The 17,852-nt window shown below is 42.8% G+C and overlaps 1 protein-coding gene across 4 annotated transcripts in view; it reads left to right on the top strand.

The window, feature by feature from the left end:
• Positions 1-17,852, top strand: part of myo10l3 (myosin X, like 3) — a 32,553-nt gene that overhangs the window by 261 nt on the left and 14,440 nt on the right. For 2 of the 4 annotated variants that reach the window (XM_086266139.1, XM_086266138.1), the window contains exons 2-15: positions 58-164; positions 394-523; positions 1,554-1,672; positions 4,598-4,744; positions 5,756-5,856; positions 6,161-6,227; positions 6,807-6,899; positions 9,433-9,501; positions 10,803-10,885; positions 10,968-11,076; positions 11,873-11,953; positions 13,719-13,843; positions 13,965-14,079; positions 16,786-16,892. In XM_086266139.1, coding sequence (XP_086122265.1) covers positions 60-164; positions 394-523; positions 1,554-1,672; positions 4,598-4,744; positions 5,756-5,856; positions 6,161-6,227; positions 6,807-6,899; positions 9,433-9,501; positions 10,803-10,885; positions 10,968-11,076; positions 11,873-11,953; positions 13,719-13,843; positions 13,965-14,079; positions 16,786-16,892 — 1,451 coding nt within the window. In that variant the 5' untranslated portion in view covers positions 58-59. Of the gene's footprint in view, positions 1-57; positions 165-393; positions 524-1,553; positions 1,673-4,597; positions 4,745-5,755; positions 5,857-6,160; positions 6,228-6,806; positions 6,900-9,432; positions 9,502-9,573; positions 9,766-10,802; positions 10,886-10,967; positions 11,077-11,872; positions 11,954-13,289; positions 13,436-13,718; positions 13,844-13,964; positions 14,080-16,785; positions 16,893-17,852 lie in introns of those variants that run through there. The other 2 variants (XM_086266140.1, XM_086266141.1) reach the window with 2 other exon arrangements.

Genomic DNA, 17,852 nt, shown 5'->3' with positions numbered 1-17,852 from the left:
TGTGTTGTCCGTTTGAAGTGTTTTATTACATCTACTTTGTCCGTTTCTGTGTCACAGATATGTACCTCTTGTCTGAGGGTCCTGAGTCGTATCACTACCTGAGCCAGTCGGGCTGCGTGAAGGACAGCAGTCTAGACGACAAGCAGCTCTTCAACAGTGTGATGGTGAGGATGAAAAGGACTCTTGTACATCATTTGTTTCCCCTCCAGGGGGCGCTGTAACTCTTTTTCATGAGTCAGAGACCTCGCTTCCATAGAACATGAGCCTTGGGTGAACTTATTATTTGGCAATCTCACATTGGGTCTGGTTTGTAGGTGGTTGCATGTTAATTAATGAATTTAATTTGTTTTAGGATTCCTTATTGTGGCACATCTGTGTAACTTTGTGTTGCAGGAAGCTTTGAAAGTGATGGAATTCAATGAGGAGGAGATCAGGGACGTGTTCAAGCTTCTTTCGGCAGTCCTCCAGATGGGCAACATTGAGTTCATGACTGCCGGTGGAGCTCAGATAACTTCCAAAGGAGGTAGAAAAAGAAATTAATACCAAAATCTTAAAAGATCTGGTGGTGTGTTAAACTTTATGTACATGTATCAATTTGTGTAGAACGCACTACTGAATATTTGGTCTGTTGTTGCTTCATTTACTTGCCTCAAAGTTGAGCTCGGTGCACTTAGTAATGCCAGTGGTTACTTTGCGTGTCATTGGTATCCAAGGTGTCGAGTTTCAGTCGACAGTCTCTGGGCACCACAGAGTCACTTCCTGAGTGTGTGCTCTTGATGACACATTCTCAATGTGAACCATATTACTGAAGCTTGGAATTACACAGATTAAAAGCAGTATAAAAACCTGGAAATGCTCTAACTCTATGGTAAAAAAAATAGGCCATCCACTTTCTTCTGCTTATCTAATTCAAAGTCAGGGTATGCAGGAGGAGCCACTGTGATAACCACCCCACCACTGTGCCTCAGCTAAATAAGCTAAACTGTGTAACTGGGTGTTACACTTGTATTTGTTTATTTATTTGCTGCTTCTTTTCTTTTGTTGATTCCTTTATTAGACTTTAGTGAAAGGGGAATTTTTGTATGAAAAAAAAAGATCCAAGCAGTGGTTTTAGTACTGAAAGCAAATGCGCAAGCTATGCAGGTTTTATCAAGCAGTTTAAAAAAAATTCCAAAATAAACTCAGTCCAATTGTTTCTGGTGAAATTTCCGAAGTAGAGAACTGGGTTATCAGCGATTTTGGACGGCTCTGCAGTATTCCTCACGGCCCTGAGTTTGACTGACATTGTACCAGCACACAGAGCACCAAGCAGGCTGTAACATGAGCTTCAGGCTCCTTTGTTTGCTGTGTCCGACCTCTTTTCCAAAGAACCTGTGAACTACGGTGACTGCCAACACTACAGACTTGCCTGCAGAGTAGAGTTTCCTGCAGATGGTATAGGATTGCTGTGTATATGCCACATCTGTTGTTTAACATGAATAGGAGTCACCTGAACTGTTTGCGTAAGTGATAGATACCCTGTGTACATCTGTGTGTGCTTGTGTTTGTTTCAGTGGTGAGTAACGTCAGCGAGCTGCTCGGCCTCGACTCCTTCCAGTTGTCAGAGGTGTTGACCCAGCGCTCCATGATCCTCAGAGGAGAGGAGATCTGCTCCCCCCTCACTGTGGAGCAGGTAACAACACATCCAGCCCAATTTCCCCCTCTGTTGCTCATTACATGAATCACACAGTTAACACGGAAACAGAAAAGAAGCACTTGGACCTCACTTCCCAGAATTCAGCGTATAATTTTAAGTTCAGGCACCATGCTCTGTCAAGAATCTTAATCATGCAGTGGATCCATATCTGTCCTCGCCCCTCTCCTTCTCCTGTCCTGGTGACACACTCACACACACAATTTTCTCTGACGCGCTCCACCACATGCCTTTCCAGATCCCCTTGCGTGACTCCCAGCCATTTCCTGCTTTTTGTCTGCCAGATTTCAGGCACAATAAAGCCATCGTGATAGTGATCTGAGTCAAAAGCACAATAGAACCAATGACTGGTGGTGAAGTAAGAGTCTTCTCCTCTGGAGGCAGTGCAGCCAGGCACTGAGACGCTGGCATAAATATCCACTTGTGTCTCCCTCAGCTTCAAATGTCTGCGCTGACATCTGTAATACTGTAAACATTGCACAAGTTTTCATCTGCATGTGTTGTGCTTTTCACCATATGCCACAAGAACACACATGCCACAATCCCTTCTCGGCTGGGCTCAACCCATCGGCCCACTCACGCTCATAAATGTCAGCGAATATGCAGGGAGGACCTTTATTATTATCACCGGGACACGAAAGCTACAAGAAAGCTTTTCATCAGCAGACAAAGAGTCTTGTGCTGTCACCCTGCTGCTGCTTGTTCTGCCTGGCCTTTGAAGCAACTTGCCTCTTAATAGAGTTCATTATTCCAGACCTAGAGTCGGCAAGAAAGACCTCTTCTCACAACAGCCAGGGGTCACTCCCCCTCACAACTTCCAGCAGTAGACCCCCACCCCCCACCCCTTGTCGTGGACAAGCAGCCATTCTTCTCACCCCCGTGACGGAGATCCTGGAGCCAGCAGCGCTCTGTTCGCTCCCAGTAGTCGTACAAGGTGACCGGGCATGATGGATTACTGAAAAGCCCAGGAGCATTGTGGCTCTGAATAAAGTACACACGGCCGCACTCTTGTTTTGTTTTTAAATCAAGCACAATACCTGTCGAGGAAGTGTAGCTGGCAAGCTCAGGCTTTGTATATTCATACACAGGCTGTAAAGCTTCCTCAATGGCAGCTGGAGAAAATTACCCTGGACTCAAATGTGGATGGGAAGTAGATTTTCGTTGTTGTTCACATTGTAGCATCTGTCCTACGAACCACGGAGAAGTAACGTGTCAAGTTATTAATTATGTTCTTTTCATGTTCTTCTGTGGAACTGCGTGTAGCTCACAGGACTTCTCATCAGTTTTAGTTTGAGTAATGATTTGGACAGTTTCATTTTTAGTTTTTACTTGTGAATTTATGCCAAGCTCAAGGCCTGTAGGCCAGAACCAGGCTGCTGAAGGATCCAGCAGACTGGATCCAGAGTGTAAAAATTGCAGAGGAGCAGGGTGTAATTTTGAAACTTTTCACTATATTTTAGAAGGAAGCATTGTGTTTACGTTAGGAATGAATCCTTCATGAGAGGCTTTGTCCGACCTGCTAATTTCATCCTAAGCCTGGGGGCTGACTCATCGGTTTCACAGCCTTACTAATGACAAAGACATTACACCGAAGTAAGATGCAAAGGCCAATGAGTCCTGTGGATGTGTTTTTGTGAACTGGGACAGTTTCCTCGAAATGACAGCACGCTGGCTTAATGTGGAAACACTGAGACATTCTTATTTTTCTTAGGACATCTGAGACTGTTCGTCATCTGTTTTGTAAATGGATGGTTCATTTAACTTGAAGGTTTTTAGAATGTACTTCTTTGTCATTTTCAGGGGTCTGGCCAACAAGTCCGGCCTGTATGTGCTGTATGTGGGCCCATGAATGCACAAAGCTTGACACCAAGAGTTTAGCACATGGCCTCCGTCAAGCCTCTTACTGAAGTAAAAGTGCCAACAATTCAGAAAAAAGCTAAATACATTTAAACTGTATCAGTAATTATAGATCAGTTTTCTGCTCTGAGCACTCAAAGCACTTTCAACTACAAACCTCATTCAGCTATTCACACACACACACTCATACAAGCACTTTTTATGTAACGCTCATGCTCCAGTGGATGCATCAGGGGCACCTTAGAGTTCAGTATCTTGCCCAAGGATGCTGCAACATGTGGGCTGTGGGAGCTTCCAGTTAACAAATGACCCGCTTTACCTCCTGAGGGATCGCTGTGAAGATCTAATGTGAGAGAAATGGACCTGAAGTCAGAAAAAGGGGCACATGTTCATTCTTTCTATGTAAAATCTTACTTTTATTAAACAATAGATGTCAGATAAGCGTTGTACCGAAAACAAAACATCAGCTCTTTCTGAAATTTAGTGGAATGGAAATATAAACTACAAAGCAGCTGAAATAAATCTCCAAGTGGACTTGGATGCCTGCCACCATGAGCCTCTTTCTGCCAGGTGGGCTTTGGGATTTTTCTGTAGGTGTCATTTCCTTTAAAAGAAAAATACTTAAAAAAACAAATAAACTTTTACGCTTTATTCCAGTTTGCCGTTGTTTTCACTGGATTTTTCTAATGTTACAGTGCAGTGCGTCACTCTGAAGATATTTGGGTGATAAAAAACACTGACTGTTGTGAAAACAGACGTCTTCTCAACTGCAGACAGACGCTGACATAACACACCTTTGTCTTCAAGCCACTATTTGTTTTATGGAACTGAGGCCTCACACACGCTATCATTCAAGCAGTCCAAACATATCTTTTGTTTTTAACTTCTTTAACCGCCACCTGATAGAACCGATGAAATGTTTACTGTGTGGTCATAAATGCTGTGTTTAGGGTACAGTTTGCAAAGTTTCCTTTTTCCCCCCTCCTTTTTATTTATGCCTGACGTGGTTTCTGGTACGCCCTCCATCTCTTTTTCCCTGATCTGTAGGCCGTGGACTCGCGGGACTCGGTGGCCATGGCGCTTTATTCCCAGTGTTTCTCCTGGATCATAATGAGGATCAATCAGAAGATCAAAGGGAAAGACAACTTCAAGTCCATTGGCATCTTGGACATCTTTGGCTTTGAGAACTTTGAGGTGAAAGCCCCAAAAGAATCAAATCCTGGTTTAAATCACCAGATAACTTATCTTCTCTGGTGCATTGTGAGAATACCAACACAATGACTGTTCTATCAAAGCATTTTGCTACATTTTGTATTTCTTCCTTATCTGTGCTCTTTTTAGTCACGTGCATTTGACAAACATGAGTCACATCTGCGGTAGTAGCACACACTTGCACACACACACTGAGAGTATTACACCTTTTTTAATACTGATAACATTAGAGTTTTAACAATTTCCTAGAACAACAATATGCCAAGAAAATATCCCCCACACCATTACACCACCACCACCACCACCAGCCTGAAGCAAGCTGATACAAGGCAGGATGGAGCTATGCTTTCACGTTGTTTATGCCAAATTTTGATCTTACCATCTGAATGTCATGGTAGAAATCAAGCCTCATCAGACCAGGCAACATTTTTCTAATCTTGTGTCCAAATTTGTTGAGCACACACAAACTGTAGCCTCAGTTTCCTGTTCTTAACTAACAGGAGTGACTCAGAGTGAAGTCTTCTGCTGCTGTTTGACTTGTTCTGCATTCAGAGATACTCTAACCCTGCTTTAGTTGCTTTACTATCAGCTTGAAGCAGTTTGACCATTCTCTTTTGAGAGTACTACCACTCACTGAATATTTTCTCTTTTTCCCACCATTCTCTGTAAACCCTAGAGATGGTTGTGTGGGAAAACCCCAGTAGATCAGCAGTTTCTGAAATACTTAGACAAGCCCGTCTGACACAATAAAACCATGCCACTTTTGAAGTCACTTAAATCACCTTCAAGTGAATTGTTTGACCTTCAGGGGGTCATCCTGACCATGTCTACATGCTTAAATGCACTGAGTAACTGTCATGTGATTGACTCATTAGAAACATGCGCTAATAAGCCGTTGAACAAATTAACTAAATAAGGTGGCTGGTGAGTGTGTGCTTTTATTTGATTTAAATCTCAGAGAGTATACTGAAAGCATGTTCTTCCATTGTGTAGGTGAACCGGTTTGAACAATTCAATATCAACTACGCAAACGAGAAACTCCAAGAGTACTTCAATAAGCACATCTTCTCCCTGGAGCAGCTGGAGTACAACAGGTCAGAAACCTTTACATAGTTTAACATCATACATGGATGCATACAGTGGAAAGAGCAGACAGCGCAGACACAGATGGGGATGGGGGTTGAGCCTCTTCGTGATCATACCGGCAAACTGCCAGACGTTTGGAAATGCCTCACTTTCTCCCGCAGCCAGTTGTTTTCTGGTACAATAGGCCAGCAGCCTGGACATGGCTCATTTCATCACATGCTCACACTGGATAATGCTGCCATTGTGTCTTCCTGGTTGTTGATGTTTATGTATACATGGTGTGTCTGTCTGTGTGGGTGTTTGTCTTCACAGGGAGGGGATCCAGTGGGAAGCCATAGACTGGATGGATAACGCTGAGTGTCTGGATCTCATAGAAAAGGTAACAGACAGTCAGGCCCTGACAGAGCAAAGTCATCACCAGGACAGACCGCTAACCACCAGCCAGAGCGGGGCTGACCCAGACGCCACACTGTGCTTACACTGACTCCCATCTCGCAGTCTATCATTATATAGTCTCATTTTGCATGTTGTTTGCACAGTAATGTACACTAGTCAGCGGTTAGAGGTATGGTTAGAGTAAGGCATGAATTTGTGTTATTTTACCACCATACTTATAATGACGTTAAAACTGAGCCTCTACATAAGTGTTTGAAAGATTTCTGGTTTAAAATCACAAACTTGGCAAGTTTGGAGGAAACACTACACTACAACTACTTCATCCCTACATATCTGTCTGATTTTAGTTCATTATAAGACATGAAACTACTCTGCTGAGCGCAGTGCCTCCTCTCTCTTTCTCAATTAAAAAAAGCATATTGAATGAATAACATTGCTGTTTCCTGTACGTATTGTTATAGCTGCCAGATGTGCCCCAATGGGATTACAACTAGTTCCATCATGACTTTGGTGTGTTTCAAACTCTTTGCTCTCTCTCTCTTTTTGTCTGTCTCCCCTTTAGAAACTGGGCATGTTGGCTCTTATCAATGAGGAGAGTCGCTTCCCCAAAGGCACCGACTACACCCTTCTGGAGAAACTACACAGTCGACACGCAGTGAGTCCACACGCACACGTGAAAACCTACATGGCTCCTTTACACACTCTATCCCTCCCCGATAGACAGCAAAGCCATAAAAATGACCCATATCCGCGCACCAAAGCTTCTTAACCCCAGCTGGGGAAATGCCTTCACCGCCCACCAGCTCAGACAGCCTCAAAGAGTTAAACCTCTGTCCTGGCTGATGAATCGCCTGTTGCATTGAATGTCTGAGCAGCACTCGTACACACCCCCGGGCGCTCCGGCACATGAACACAATAATACTGAAATGTGATCAGCCATTCTCTGGGTCTGACCAGCATTGTGTGCAGGAGAAAAGAGTTTTCTATGGCTGACGGAAAAAACAAGAACGATACAGAGCGAGACTTAAGAACCGCATGACCTCGCCCTGAGGTGTTTGCTTGGGTGCGGATCCGTGTGTTACGTTTTAAGGTCGCGATCAGAGCAGAAGATGTTTGTATCACATCATGTAAGGAAGTTGCAAACAGCGTAAATGAATCAACACATGTAAACGTGTACGTTGTATTTTTTTGATAAATTTGTTTATTAATTAGTTTGTAAACCCGGGTTCTAGTATCTTCAGCACAATAGATAGAAACTCATTATATACAGTACTGTGAAAAGTCTCATGACCTACCCTTCATTTCTTTGTATTTTGCTTCGACGCACCCAGACTTTCGTGTATTTTATAAGTGGTCTTGAGCAATAGTTCTCCAGGCTTTCTGAAGGTCATTCGAAGTTTTCTTTGGACACTGGCTGCTTTTTACTCATTTTCAGTCCAAACTGACCTATGAATCATTTAAGAAGAAGAAAAAACCTACCTAACTCAGGAAAGAAAAAGTGTTGTGTTTACACATAACAGACAACTAGCAAGGAAGCAATTTAAAAAACTGTACCACAACTGTCATAAAAAGCACATGTGTTTCCAATTCTTAATTCGAAGGTACAAAAAATTGACAACACATAGTACAGTTTGACAGGCTCGTGCCCCGAAATAGAATTTTGGGATCAACAAAGAGCTGTTAGCCGCTTGGCTAATAGCTCATTGTTGCCCTAATTAAATACTGTTAGCAACTAGCATATCTTGTGCTAATGGTGGAGGACCTAGAAAAAAATCACTACCAATAGCAGATGAACAGTATCATTAAGAAAAATAATTAAGAAATAGCAAAAAAAGACCTGAGAGATTCATCTGGCGTTTCCGTTTATCCACCGACTATTCGCTGAAGCCTCATTGGCAATGGTTTCAATAGAAGGTGGTAATTTTATCTTTTTTTAACCACTGTTCTGGTAGAAGGGCAATTTTACAATGGCTTTTAAAGGACTATAACTCTGTTACCATTTGTGCTAGAGACATAATTCAGTGGTTTATAGAAGAAGAGAATGCTTTTATGGGGATATTTGGTGTATCATAGTAACACAAAGCATTCACAAAGTACTGTAGTCTGAGCACAGATGTAAAACTCAGCTGTTACCATGTGCACGCCACATTATGGGGTTCCGTTTGTAAAGTGAAACATGCTGAAATTAACGGCAAAATCTTTCCACATTTAGCTCAAAACCTTACAAAAACATATTTTTTCGAGTAATTTTTTACAACATTTAGCAAAATATTTGTAACTTTTCATCAAATGTTAAATATTAAATCTAAATGTTAAATATTAAATCTAAATATTATATTTAAATCTAAATGTTAAATGTTAAATCTAAATTGAGTCCAAACGGTTCTCATGTGCTCTCCTTTTTCCGTTGCCGTAATTTAGGAACGTGTTGGGTACTCGAAAGCATAAAATGTTGACAATTTGTCACCTAGCGAAAATTATTACGCTTTGGGAGTGAGAACGTGTCTGACCACTACCGGCACACTTTTGCACCGGAGGTTTCCGGAAAGCTTTTATTTTGGTATTTCCGCTGATCCGTGCAATAAATTTGCATGTTAGCCTAAACATTTAGATTTAACATTTAGCATTTAGATTTAACATCTAGCATTTAGATATAACATTTAGATTTAAATATAATATTTAGATATAACATTTAGATTTAAATATAATATTTAGATTTAACATTTAGATTTAGATTTAAATTTAATATTTAAATTTAACATTTAGATTTAAATATAATATTTAGATTTAACATTTAGATTTAAATATAATATTTAGATTTAACATTTAGATTTAAATATAATATTTAGATTTAGATTTAAATATAATATTTAAATTTAACATTTAGATTTAAATATAATATTTAGTTTTAACATTTAACATTTAGATTGAATATTTAACATTTAGATTTAACATTTAAAATTCTGTTTTAAATATGAAAAGTTACAAATATTCATAACTAGGCCTTGTATTAATTTTATGTGTTTTATTTTGTTTCATGTGCTTTGATGTTATATTTGATGTTTAACTTGTCACATGGCATTTTATTGTCTCTGTGAATCCAGCGCACAGTGTCTTCTACTTAATCTCTTTATAACTACATGAGTGGATGTCATGATAATTTCTGTATCTTTGTCCTTTCTCTCCAGACAAACCCGTACTATGTCAAACCAAGAGTAACTGATCACCAGTTTGGCATCAAGCACTACGCTGGAGAGGTATTTAACAACATTTACACATACATACACACATGACACCAGCTTTTTTTTTTGCTTTTTTTTTTTTTTTGCTCCCTCAATTGTTAGTTTCGGGGAAGTGAGGTAGCTGTTGGACGGACAGTGGGATCTTCCTGGCCAAAATCTGCTGCGGGATGTTGATGCCTGATGCCTCCTCCGCCGTCTTTTTCCCTGAGTCAGGAGAAACTGCTTTATGATCGTCTTCTCCTCCCTTTGCTTTGCAAGATAAGGGAGGTCACTACTGATGTGAGTGTAGGAAAGGCCAAAAAGACACCAGGGCAGGGGAACAATTGCAGTGATTGAGTGGGACAGTGGATGTAATGTGGAGCAAGAGTAGAAAGATTCGCTTTCATATAAAGAATGGCTTTATGAAGCCTGCCTCGGACAAGGTCTCCTTAGTGCAAGTGGGGTGGCTCAGTCACAAGCCTGGCAAGGATGGCTATGGTAATGACCTGGTCCAGAGAAGACAGGCGCTGCCAGGGCAGCCAGTTGTTCTCTCTCTAGACAGTATACTCGCCTCTCTGAAAGCCCTGTTTGTTATTTGAAATGTTGCTGAGGTTTCTGGAGGAAATCGTAGCATCTTCCCACAGATTAGATAATCTGCTCGGCGCCAGAGAAAGACAGATAATTTGAAAAACAGACGGGAAGTTGTCCAAGAAAACTTAATGTCTGATATTTAATCTTTAAGTGTTTATTGATAGTCCAAATGTATTCAGTTTGTTACTGTGTGCAAACATATTGCATTAAACTGTAATTCCTCCAGACAAATCTAATTTGCTTTACTGTTTTGGTTTACTGTCTGAGTTAACGAACCTGAAATTGAGTGACGCAGAGAGCGTCCTATATGAGATTATTCCATTAAATCTGCACTGGAGTGTAATTAGTGTGTCTGCAACAAACATAAACTCTGAGTGTATCCCTCTGGATCAGGGTGAGCTTAGGAATGCCGCGGAGCTGAACGGGACACAACAGGTGACGCCCTCGACTGAGCTCGACAAGTCACCCCCACCGCCACCTGCTCCCTTATCTTTATTTACATCAAGCCTCAAACGCATATTCATAGTCGCTGTAAATCACTTGTGTCGCATTCGTGAGCGTAGGACATGCAGTGCAAAAGTTTACTTTGATTTTTAAAGTTACGGGGCAAAAGTCATAACTTGTTCCCATCCACAGTGCATTTAAACAGCTGTATTCATCTTATTTCTTTGTATCCTAACTCCTATGTCTCCTATGCTGTTCTTCAATCTAAACACGCTCAGTCTTTTTGGTTTTCATTTCCTCAGGTGCTCTACGATGTGCGTGGAATCCTGGAGAAGAACCGAGACACCTTCAGAGATGACATCTTGTTCATTCTCAAAGACAGCAGGTGAGTAGGGCACGCTCTTTTCCTTTTTTATTCTGAATGCACACCTATGCGATTGAGCTCATGTGTTTACATTCACGTGCAGGCTTGACTTCATCTACGACCTCTTTGAGCGTGTTGGCAGCAGAAATGGAGATGAGACCCTAAAAATGGGCACGGCCCGACGCAAGCCCACCGTCAGCTCGCAGTTCAGGGTGAGACTTAAGCTCCTCAGACCTAAATATCTCTCTCAGTTCTACGCACATGACGCCGTGATTGCGTCATTACACTAACAATGAGCCAGTTGTCTCCCAAATACTGCTGTGTGTGGTGATCACTTAACCCTTAACACTACACTTTTTATATTGGCATGGTGAGTGCAAGTGCAGCGGCGTAAATGCAGAACAGAAGGTTGAAATCCTGGACACACAGATGGGGAGGAGAATGCCGTATGTGTACTTGATCTGCAGTAGATGATGGGTGATGGGCTGTGTGAAATATGTTGTTGTGAGCTGGGCTGCGGGTGGAGGAGGGGGTGGAGTGGAGGACAGCTTAGCATGCTCTAACTGTAGTGTGGAGGGAAGGAGCGGAGAAGGATTTGGCAGGCTGCCCTGGCCTACAGTTCCCAAAGCCAGGGGATTAGGGTTGATGGCTGGGCAGAGAGGGGCCAACCAGGGGCCAATCACACTCAGCTCTGCCAGGCCAGGCCTTACTGGAGACAGTCTGTCTGAGGCAGGAAGGAAAATGAACCTACAGGAGTCTGTGAGGTTCAGGGGTCCTCGGAGTGTGGCTTTGTATATATACATTTGTGTCTCTTATGATAAATGTGGGAGTTGAGAAGTACCAAAGAACATTTACTCAGTACTTTTACTTATTACACCAATACCTTAATAACAACCCACTTATACTTAGCAGACAAAGTACAGAACAGTGAGACAAGTGTTTATATTTTTCGGCAGACTTAAAAAAACAAACAAGCAGTAATATGCTCTTGTGTTTGATGCTTTTCAGGACTCTCTCCATTCCCTGATGGCCACACTAAGTGCCTCCAACCCCTTTTTTGTACGCTGCATCAAACCTAACATGGACAAGGTAAGTCACGTCATTTTTATTCATCGCATAAAAAAGAAAAAAAAAAAAGTTCCTCTCAAGGTCAGCGCCTGTGGAGGTAAACCTCCTCGGTGTTATTCACTGCTTGGGGTTAATATTTAGTCTTGTTGTGTTTATGTTCTTATGCCTCCCACATCGCGATCGCACTTTGCCTCAAAGTCATTTAAATGATCCGTATTGAAAAGTTATTTCTTTTTTTTCCAAGTACAAGCGTTCATAAGTAACAAACGTTGGTGCAAAGGCTCTCATTGTACTTCCTCAAATAAAAGGGCTGTGTACCAGCACATTCCTACCACTTTAGCCTCTTTGCCAGAGGTCAGAGGTCAGTACTGGCCACTCCAGCTGCAGCAGCTTGGCTAATGCTCTGCTGATCTGGCTGCACCAGTGGAATGCCAAGATAAGATCACATAACTGTATTTGCGTTCCAGCTAGCGGGGTATTTATTTACTACTCCTATGCTCCCCTACTGCTCTTTACCACAAAACTGCAACCTGCTTCTTAATCTGTGTTATGGTTTATTAGATAGTTGGAGTGTCAGTTATATCAGCTTCTTTGTTTTCCTTGTGAATGACTGTGGTGTAATCCAGGGACATTCTCCTTCTTACTGTTATTATTGTACACAGAGCCGTGGTTGTCCCTCCTTCACTACTCTTTACCTCCCACTCCATATACGTCATTCCACAGCTTCTTGCTTGCTTGCTTGGATGGAAACTACTCTGTTGTCTGTTTTTCCTCACCCATCTGCTTTTTTTTCTGCCTTTCTGTCTCATGTGTCCCCTGCTCTCATTGGCTGTCTTGTATTCCTTTACCTAGCTTTGGTTGGTCAAGATGGAACAAGCCGGGCCTCTGCTAATCCTACAATATGATGGCATGGCATGCACAATCCTCTGACATGATTACATGCATGCAAATGCATCCAGACACGCACACACCAAGAATGTATTTATGCGATTTCCATGCTCCTGCTTTTCTTAGGATAAATGTCACCGAGGCAAGGGTCAGCTTGTTTTTCACTCAAGCAAGTCAACATTTCGTACCTTTTTCAAGCCGCCTAAATCCTCCGTTAAAGAGCAGAGTTCAGAGCGCGGAGGGCTGCCCTTTCACGTGTGTGTTTGATTATGAGCACGAGCACATGCAAAGCGTGTCTGTGCCTTTGTAAGTATGCCTGTTTCCATGCGTAGTAGCATTAGCCTGTAATTAGATTGACACATCGAGGAATGCTGTGGTCGTGTGGGGCTTATCCAGCACTCTGTGCCCTCTGGGTGATAAATGGCCTTCGTGTGGAGAGCAGTGATCAGGCAGCTTGTGTAGAAGGGCGGCAGACATCACAGATCCTTTTTGATAAGTAGGTCGGAGGATTACTGGTAACACAGAACTGTGAACAATGAGGCTGATTATTCCTCAAAGAAAAGGCAACTCCGTCTGGTTATGTCTTGCTCAACACTGTTCGGGTTTCTCTCGCCGGTGGTGTGCGCTTTCCTTTTAGTAACCTGATTGTTAATGTAAAATGATAGTCCTCGCCATGGTAATTTACTTTTTAGTTCAAGTTTAACTCGACTCAGCAGTAAAACTGTTTGACTAGGCGTGCCTGCAGGTTTTAGCTGCAACACATTTTGCACTACCTACAATAAGGAAGGTTATATATAGAACGCACAACAGGAAAAAAATGGCATCAGTATTCTAAACACTGATGTCTTACTGTTATTATTTGACATGAAAAACATGTTTTGTTGTTTACCAAATACAGAAGGCCAACCAGTTTGATCCTGACGTTGTCCTGAACCAGCTGAGGTACTCCGGGATGCTGGAAACTGTAAAGATTCGCAGGGCTGGATTCCCTGTCCGGAGAACCTTTAAGGACTTCTATAGCAGGTTGGAAAAATATGTGCACACAATAAAACTGAGATAATTGGCTAAATATTGTAGTCGAAAACTATTTTTAAAAAATCAGGAAAGAAGATTTGTGCTGTATGCTTCTTTTTTTTTTCTGCAGGTATAAGATGATCCTGACAAACAAAATCCGCTCAGAGGACGAGAAGGAGAGTTGCTTAGAGCTTCTCACACTTCACAACAAAGACAAGAAAGAGTGGCAGCTGGGGAAGACAAAGGTGCAGCACGCGTTCACACATGGACTCACTTATACACATGCCCAGACTTGTTTATGTCACTTAGCAGTACATGGCACTGACTTTAACTTATGTCCTGAGATCTTTCAGTAACCAGAATCACTAAGCCAACCCTGCCCCTACCAGTAATCTAAATTTTAATTGATATACCTAATATTATGCAGAAAGAATTTTAATGTTTTACCTTGTGAAGATGAGCTTTTTGTTACCAAAATAGGAGGTGAACCCCCACACCTTATCTCAGGCCCCACAGTGTATTAAATACAGTACAAATGCATGCACACAGACACAACTGGGCAGCCTGACGGATTATATAAACTGCCACTCTGTTTTTCTTTTTCGAATGACTCTCCAGTACACACCTCTGTCAGCTACATGCTCTGATAGCATGCTCAAAAAACAATAAATCGCCATTTGATACTTAAAAAAAAACACTCAGTTCCCTTAAGATGAAACAGTGCACTGAAAGGCTTCACTCAGTAATTATCTGGGAGCGAATCTTTCCCAAGAAGTCGAGCTGCTGTCTTTCCCGAGCTGTTAATGTGTACCACAGTTGCTGTGACTCATGTCACAAAGATTTTTCTGACCGGTTGTGGTCAATCTACGGCTCTCTTGTTGACAACCGCAGAGTTACTCGGCCGCTCCTAAAAACCCTGACACTGTTACTGTAACTGTAACCGAGGGGCTTACAGTAATCCTGAGGCGAACTTATTGTAGCTAGCAGAGCGTTAGCCTCGACACCGACTGAGTTGCTGATTTAATAAACTAAACTGCAAGCAGTGTGATTTCGAGGCGGACGGCGCTGGTGAAATGTTGCAGCCAAGCAGAGCTTTGTAGAACGTTACACATCATGCTTCATCTTAGAAAACTTATAACAGATATGATTGTTGGCAGCACAGCATATCGATGGCCGTCCTTCCTTTTCTGCTCTCATTTTCCAACAATCATCAATCCCCCCACCGCCAACAGACTGCCCCTTTTTTCCATGCTATCACTGAATGATTAACCTTTAATGACTTTTTTGAACTGGACAGTAAAACCTGTGTTAATACTCAGCATGAACGCGTCAGTACTGCGACAAGAAAGGATACAAATAAAGCAGTTTTTGTGGAGCTCTTTCAAAATCGGCTAAATCCACATTCGACTTCCTGCTTTAAGTTGTGGTTCCTGCGTGGCTGTAAAAATCACTGAGACATTTCGGATTTGTTGGTTTCTTTTTGGACACTTTTGTTGTAATACCCAATTTGGCTGGCAGACTATGAATAGTGTCAGCTGCACACATGGCATGCTGTACATCAAGACAGAAAATAATTGATGCGAGCCACATTTGGTTCCTTTTGAATTGGTCCATAACCACTAATGTGCACATGCCAATCTATATTAAATTTCTTGCACATGCACACAGTATACATCCCCGAAGTCACCATGCGGGTAAAGCTTCCCTTCTGTGATCAGCCCTTTGACCTCTGGCTGCCGCTGCTCACTTCTTTGCTCTGCAAAGCTTATCTACACATCGAGGGCGAAGGAAAAAAAAAGGCTAGTTTCTCAAAGCAAAACCCAAAAAGACATAGTGCGGCTGAGTACGTTTCATTTTGTGCATGGCAGGGCAATATTTTGGGGTTTAGGTTAATGTAGTGTGGGCTGTGGGAAAGAGACTGAAACGGAGAAGGGGGATACATTTCCTTTGGAGAAACAATCTGCGTGTAATTATGTATGTGCTGATTGTGTGCAGAGGAAGCGTGTACCCAGAATTAGGGGCTTTGGTGATGTTGCATGGATTGTGTATGTGTGTTTGTGAGCCATTTGTTTTACAGACGAGGGAAGGATGTGGATGAAGGGGAAGTTTCCTCCTCTCACAGACTTTACCGAGACAGGCAGGCAGGGCTGCAGCTGTGGGATCCTTTGATTAGCGCAACATCTGGGACACAAATACGCATACGAGCAGGGGTCTTCCCTCGATCACCCAGTTGAGCGACAGATACTGCCGTGTCTAAGCTGGCTGCTGTTCCCAGCCTCGCAGCATATTCGTACAGTGAAAATCTGATTATGTTTCATGCAGGCATGTTCATTTAAGTCGAGTGTGACTTTCGAGCTGTCAAAAGTCATACAAAGACAAGGTTGCGAGAAAACTCCAGTAGTGAGGGAAGGGTTAACTAAACTCTTTCTCTTTCCTTCATATGAGCAAAGAGGGGTGTGACTTTCTATCTGGACACCAGCCACCATCCCTCCCCCTCATCCTTTCATCACTCCTCTCTCCCTACCTCTCCCCTCCCTCTCTGTGCCTTTCTGCCTGTGCACGTCAGTCGAACTACCAACGCAGCGGTAACAGCAGAAGGGAAATGCTCAGGAAGGACGCTTGAACACAATGAGGCGCTGCAGCAGCAGTAGCAGTAGCAGCAACACTGCAGTCTCAGTGCCAGTTTTCCCTTCTGCTCTGTTCTGCAGACAGGGAGGGCAGCTAGCCTGCTAGCCTCAGCTGCACCACAGCTTCCTCTGCAGTGGGCACGGGGTTCTGCCAGCAGACAAGAGGGGCCCTTTACATCTCTGTGGGCCCTCTTTTACAGCCTTACCAAGAGGAAGAGGAACTAACCCATCCCATTTTTTCCCCCTCTCTCCCTCAACCTCCTTCTCTGTGTCTCTCTGTGTCTGTGTCACTCCTTGTCGGCCGTGGCGCTGCTCTTCCCGCAGGTGTTCTTGAAGGAGGCCCTGGAGCAAAGGCTGGAGAAGGAAAGGGAAGAGGTGCGGCGCAGGGCTGGCATGGTGATCCGCGCCCACATCCTGAGCTATGTGGCAAGGTGAGTGGTGGGAGTGTGGAGGTGGGGGGAAGATGGATGATTGAGTGGCAGAGACAGTTGTCAGTGTTTGTTTTGTAGTACAACCTGCGTGTATAGGAGCGCAGGGCGGGGGGGGGGATTAAGTGCATTTGTGGAATCATTTGCACATTTGTTTACCTCTGTATGTGCGCCTGTGTGTGGATGTGTGTTAAGTGGGCTTAAACCTTGCTGACTTGGCGATGGCCAGCGATTACCACAGTGTTGAAATTGTAGATAGGAAGCCGTTTTTGGGCATGCAGAACCGTGTACGTGCACTGTTTTAAAGTTTCTACCTTAGAAAGCCTTGTAGATTGGAAGGTAAACTCATAAACTGATGAACTGAGACTGCAGAATAGCCCAAACAGTGTGAATTTTTCTGGTCACTTTAGTACTATCTTTAGATCTTTTTACGTTTATTTCTTTAAGATGAACATTTATTTTAAAAGTCTGATGAAAGAAAAGATTCCTATCAAAGGGAGGACACATGGTTAAGAGTGCGCTGGCTTTCATTGAAATTACACAACATCCCGATGATTCCCTGCAATCTAATGAAGTATTAACCCACTTGTGCCGCTGTCCTGTAGCTTCAAAGATGAGGAATTGCATGATTTCAACACCCTTTCAAGGAAAAAAAGGCCAAAACCGTCATCTTTCAAGTTATAAATGGCTATCCCTGAATTACTACATCTCTAATGATGTTCATGATAATTAGACTGCTCTGAAAAAGACAGTTTTCTGAGCATAACAGAGATGTCATTTATTCCTACACTATCAGAAGTGCACTTCTTCTTAAGCAAATCTATGTAAATCTGTCTTCAGCCTAAGCAACAAGTTCTTCGCCTGTCCACTCCGCCTGACTGGCAGAACATCCATCACCGTGGTGGTTTAAGAAGCTGCATTCGTAGACACCCAGGGGCATCTAGCCGTACTCCACCTGCGTGC

This window comes from Aulonocara sp. 'chitande type north' Nkhata Bay, linkage group LG16 (assembly GCF_057382095.1).
Source record: "Aulonocara sp. 'chitande type north' Nkhata Bay isolate Kocher_YH1m ecotype deep benthic linkage group LG16, A_spYH_male_GT1.1, whole genome shotgun sequence".
NCBI lineage: Eukaryota > Metazoa > Chordata > Actinopteri > Cichliformes > Cichlidae > Aulonocara > Aulonocara sp. 'chitande type north' Nkhata Bay.
The sequence above is the reverse complement of the archived record's forward strand: the minus strand, read 5'-3'. Positions and strand labels throughout refer to the sequence as shown.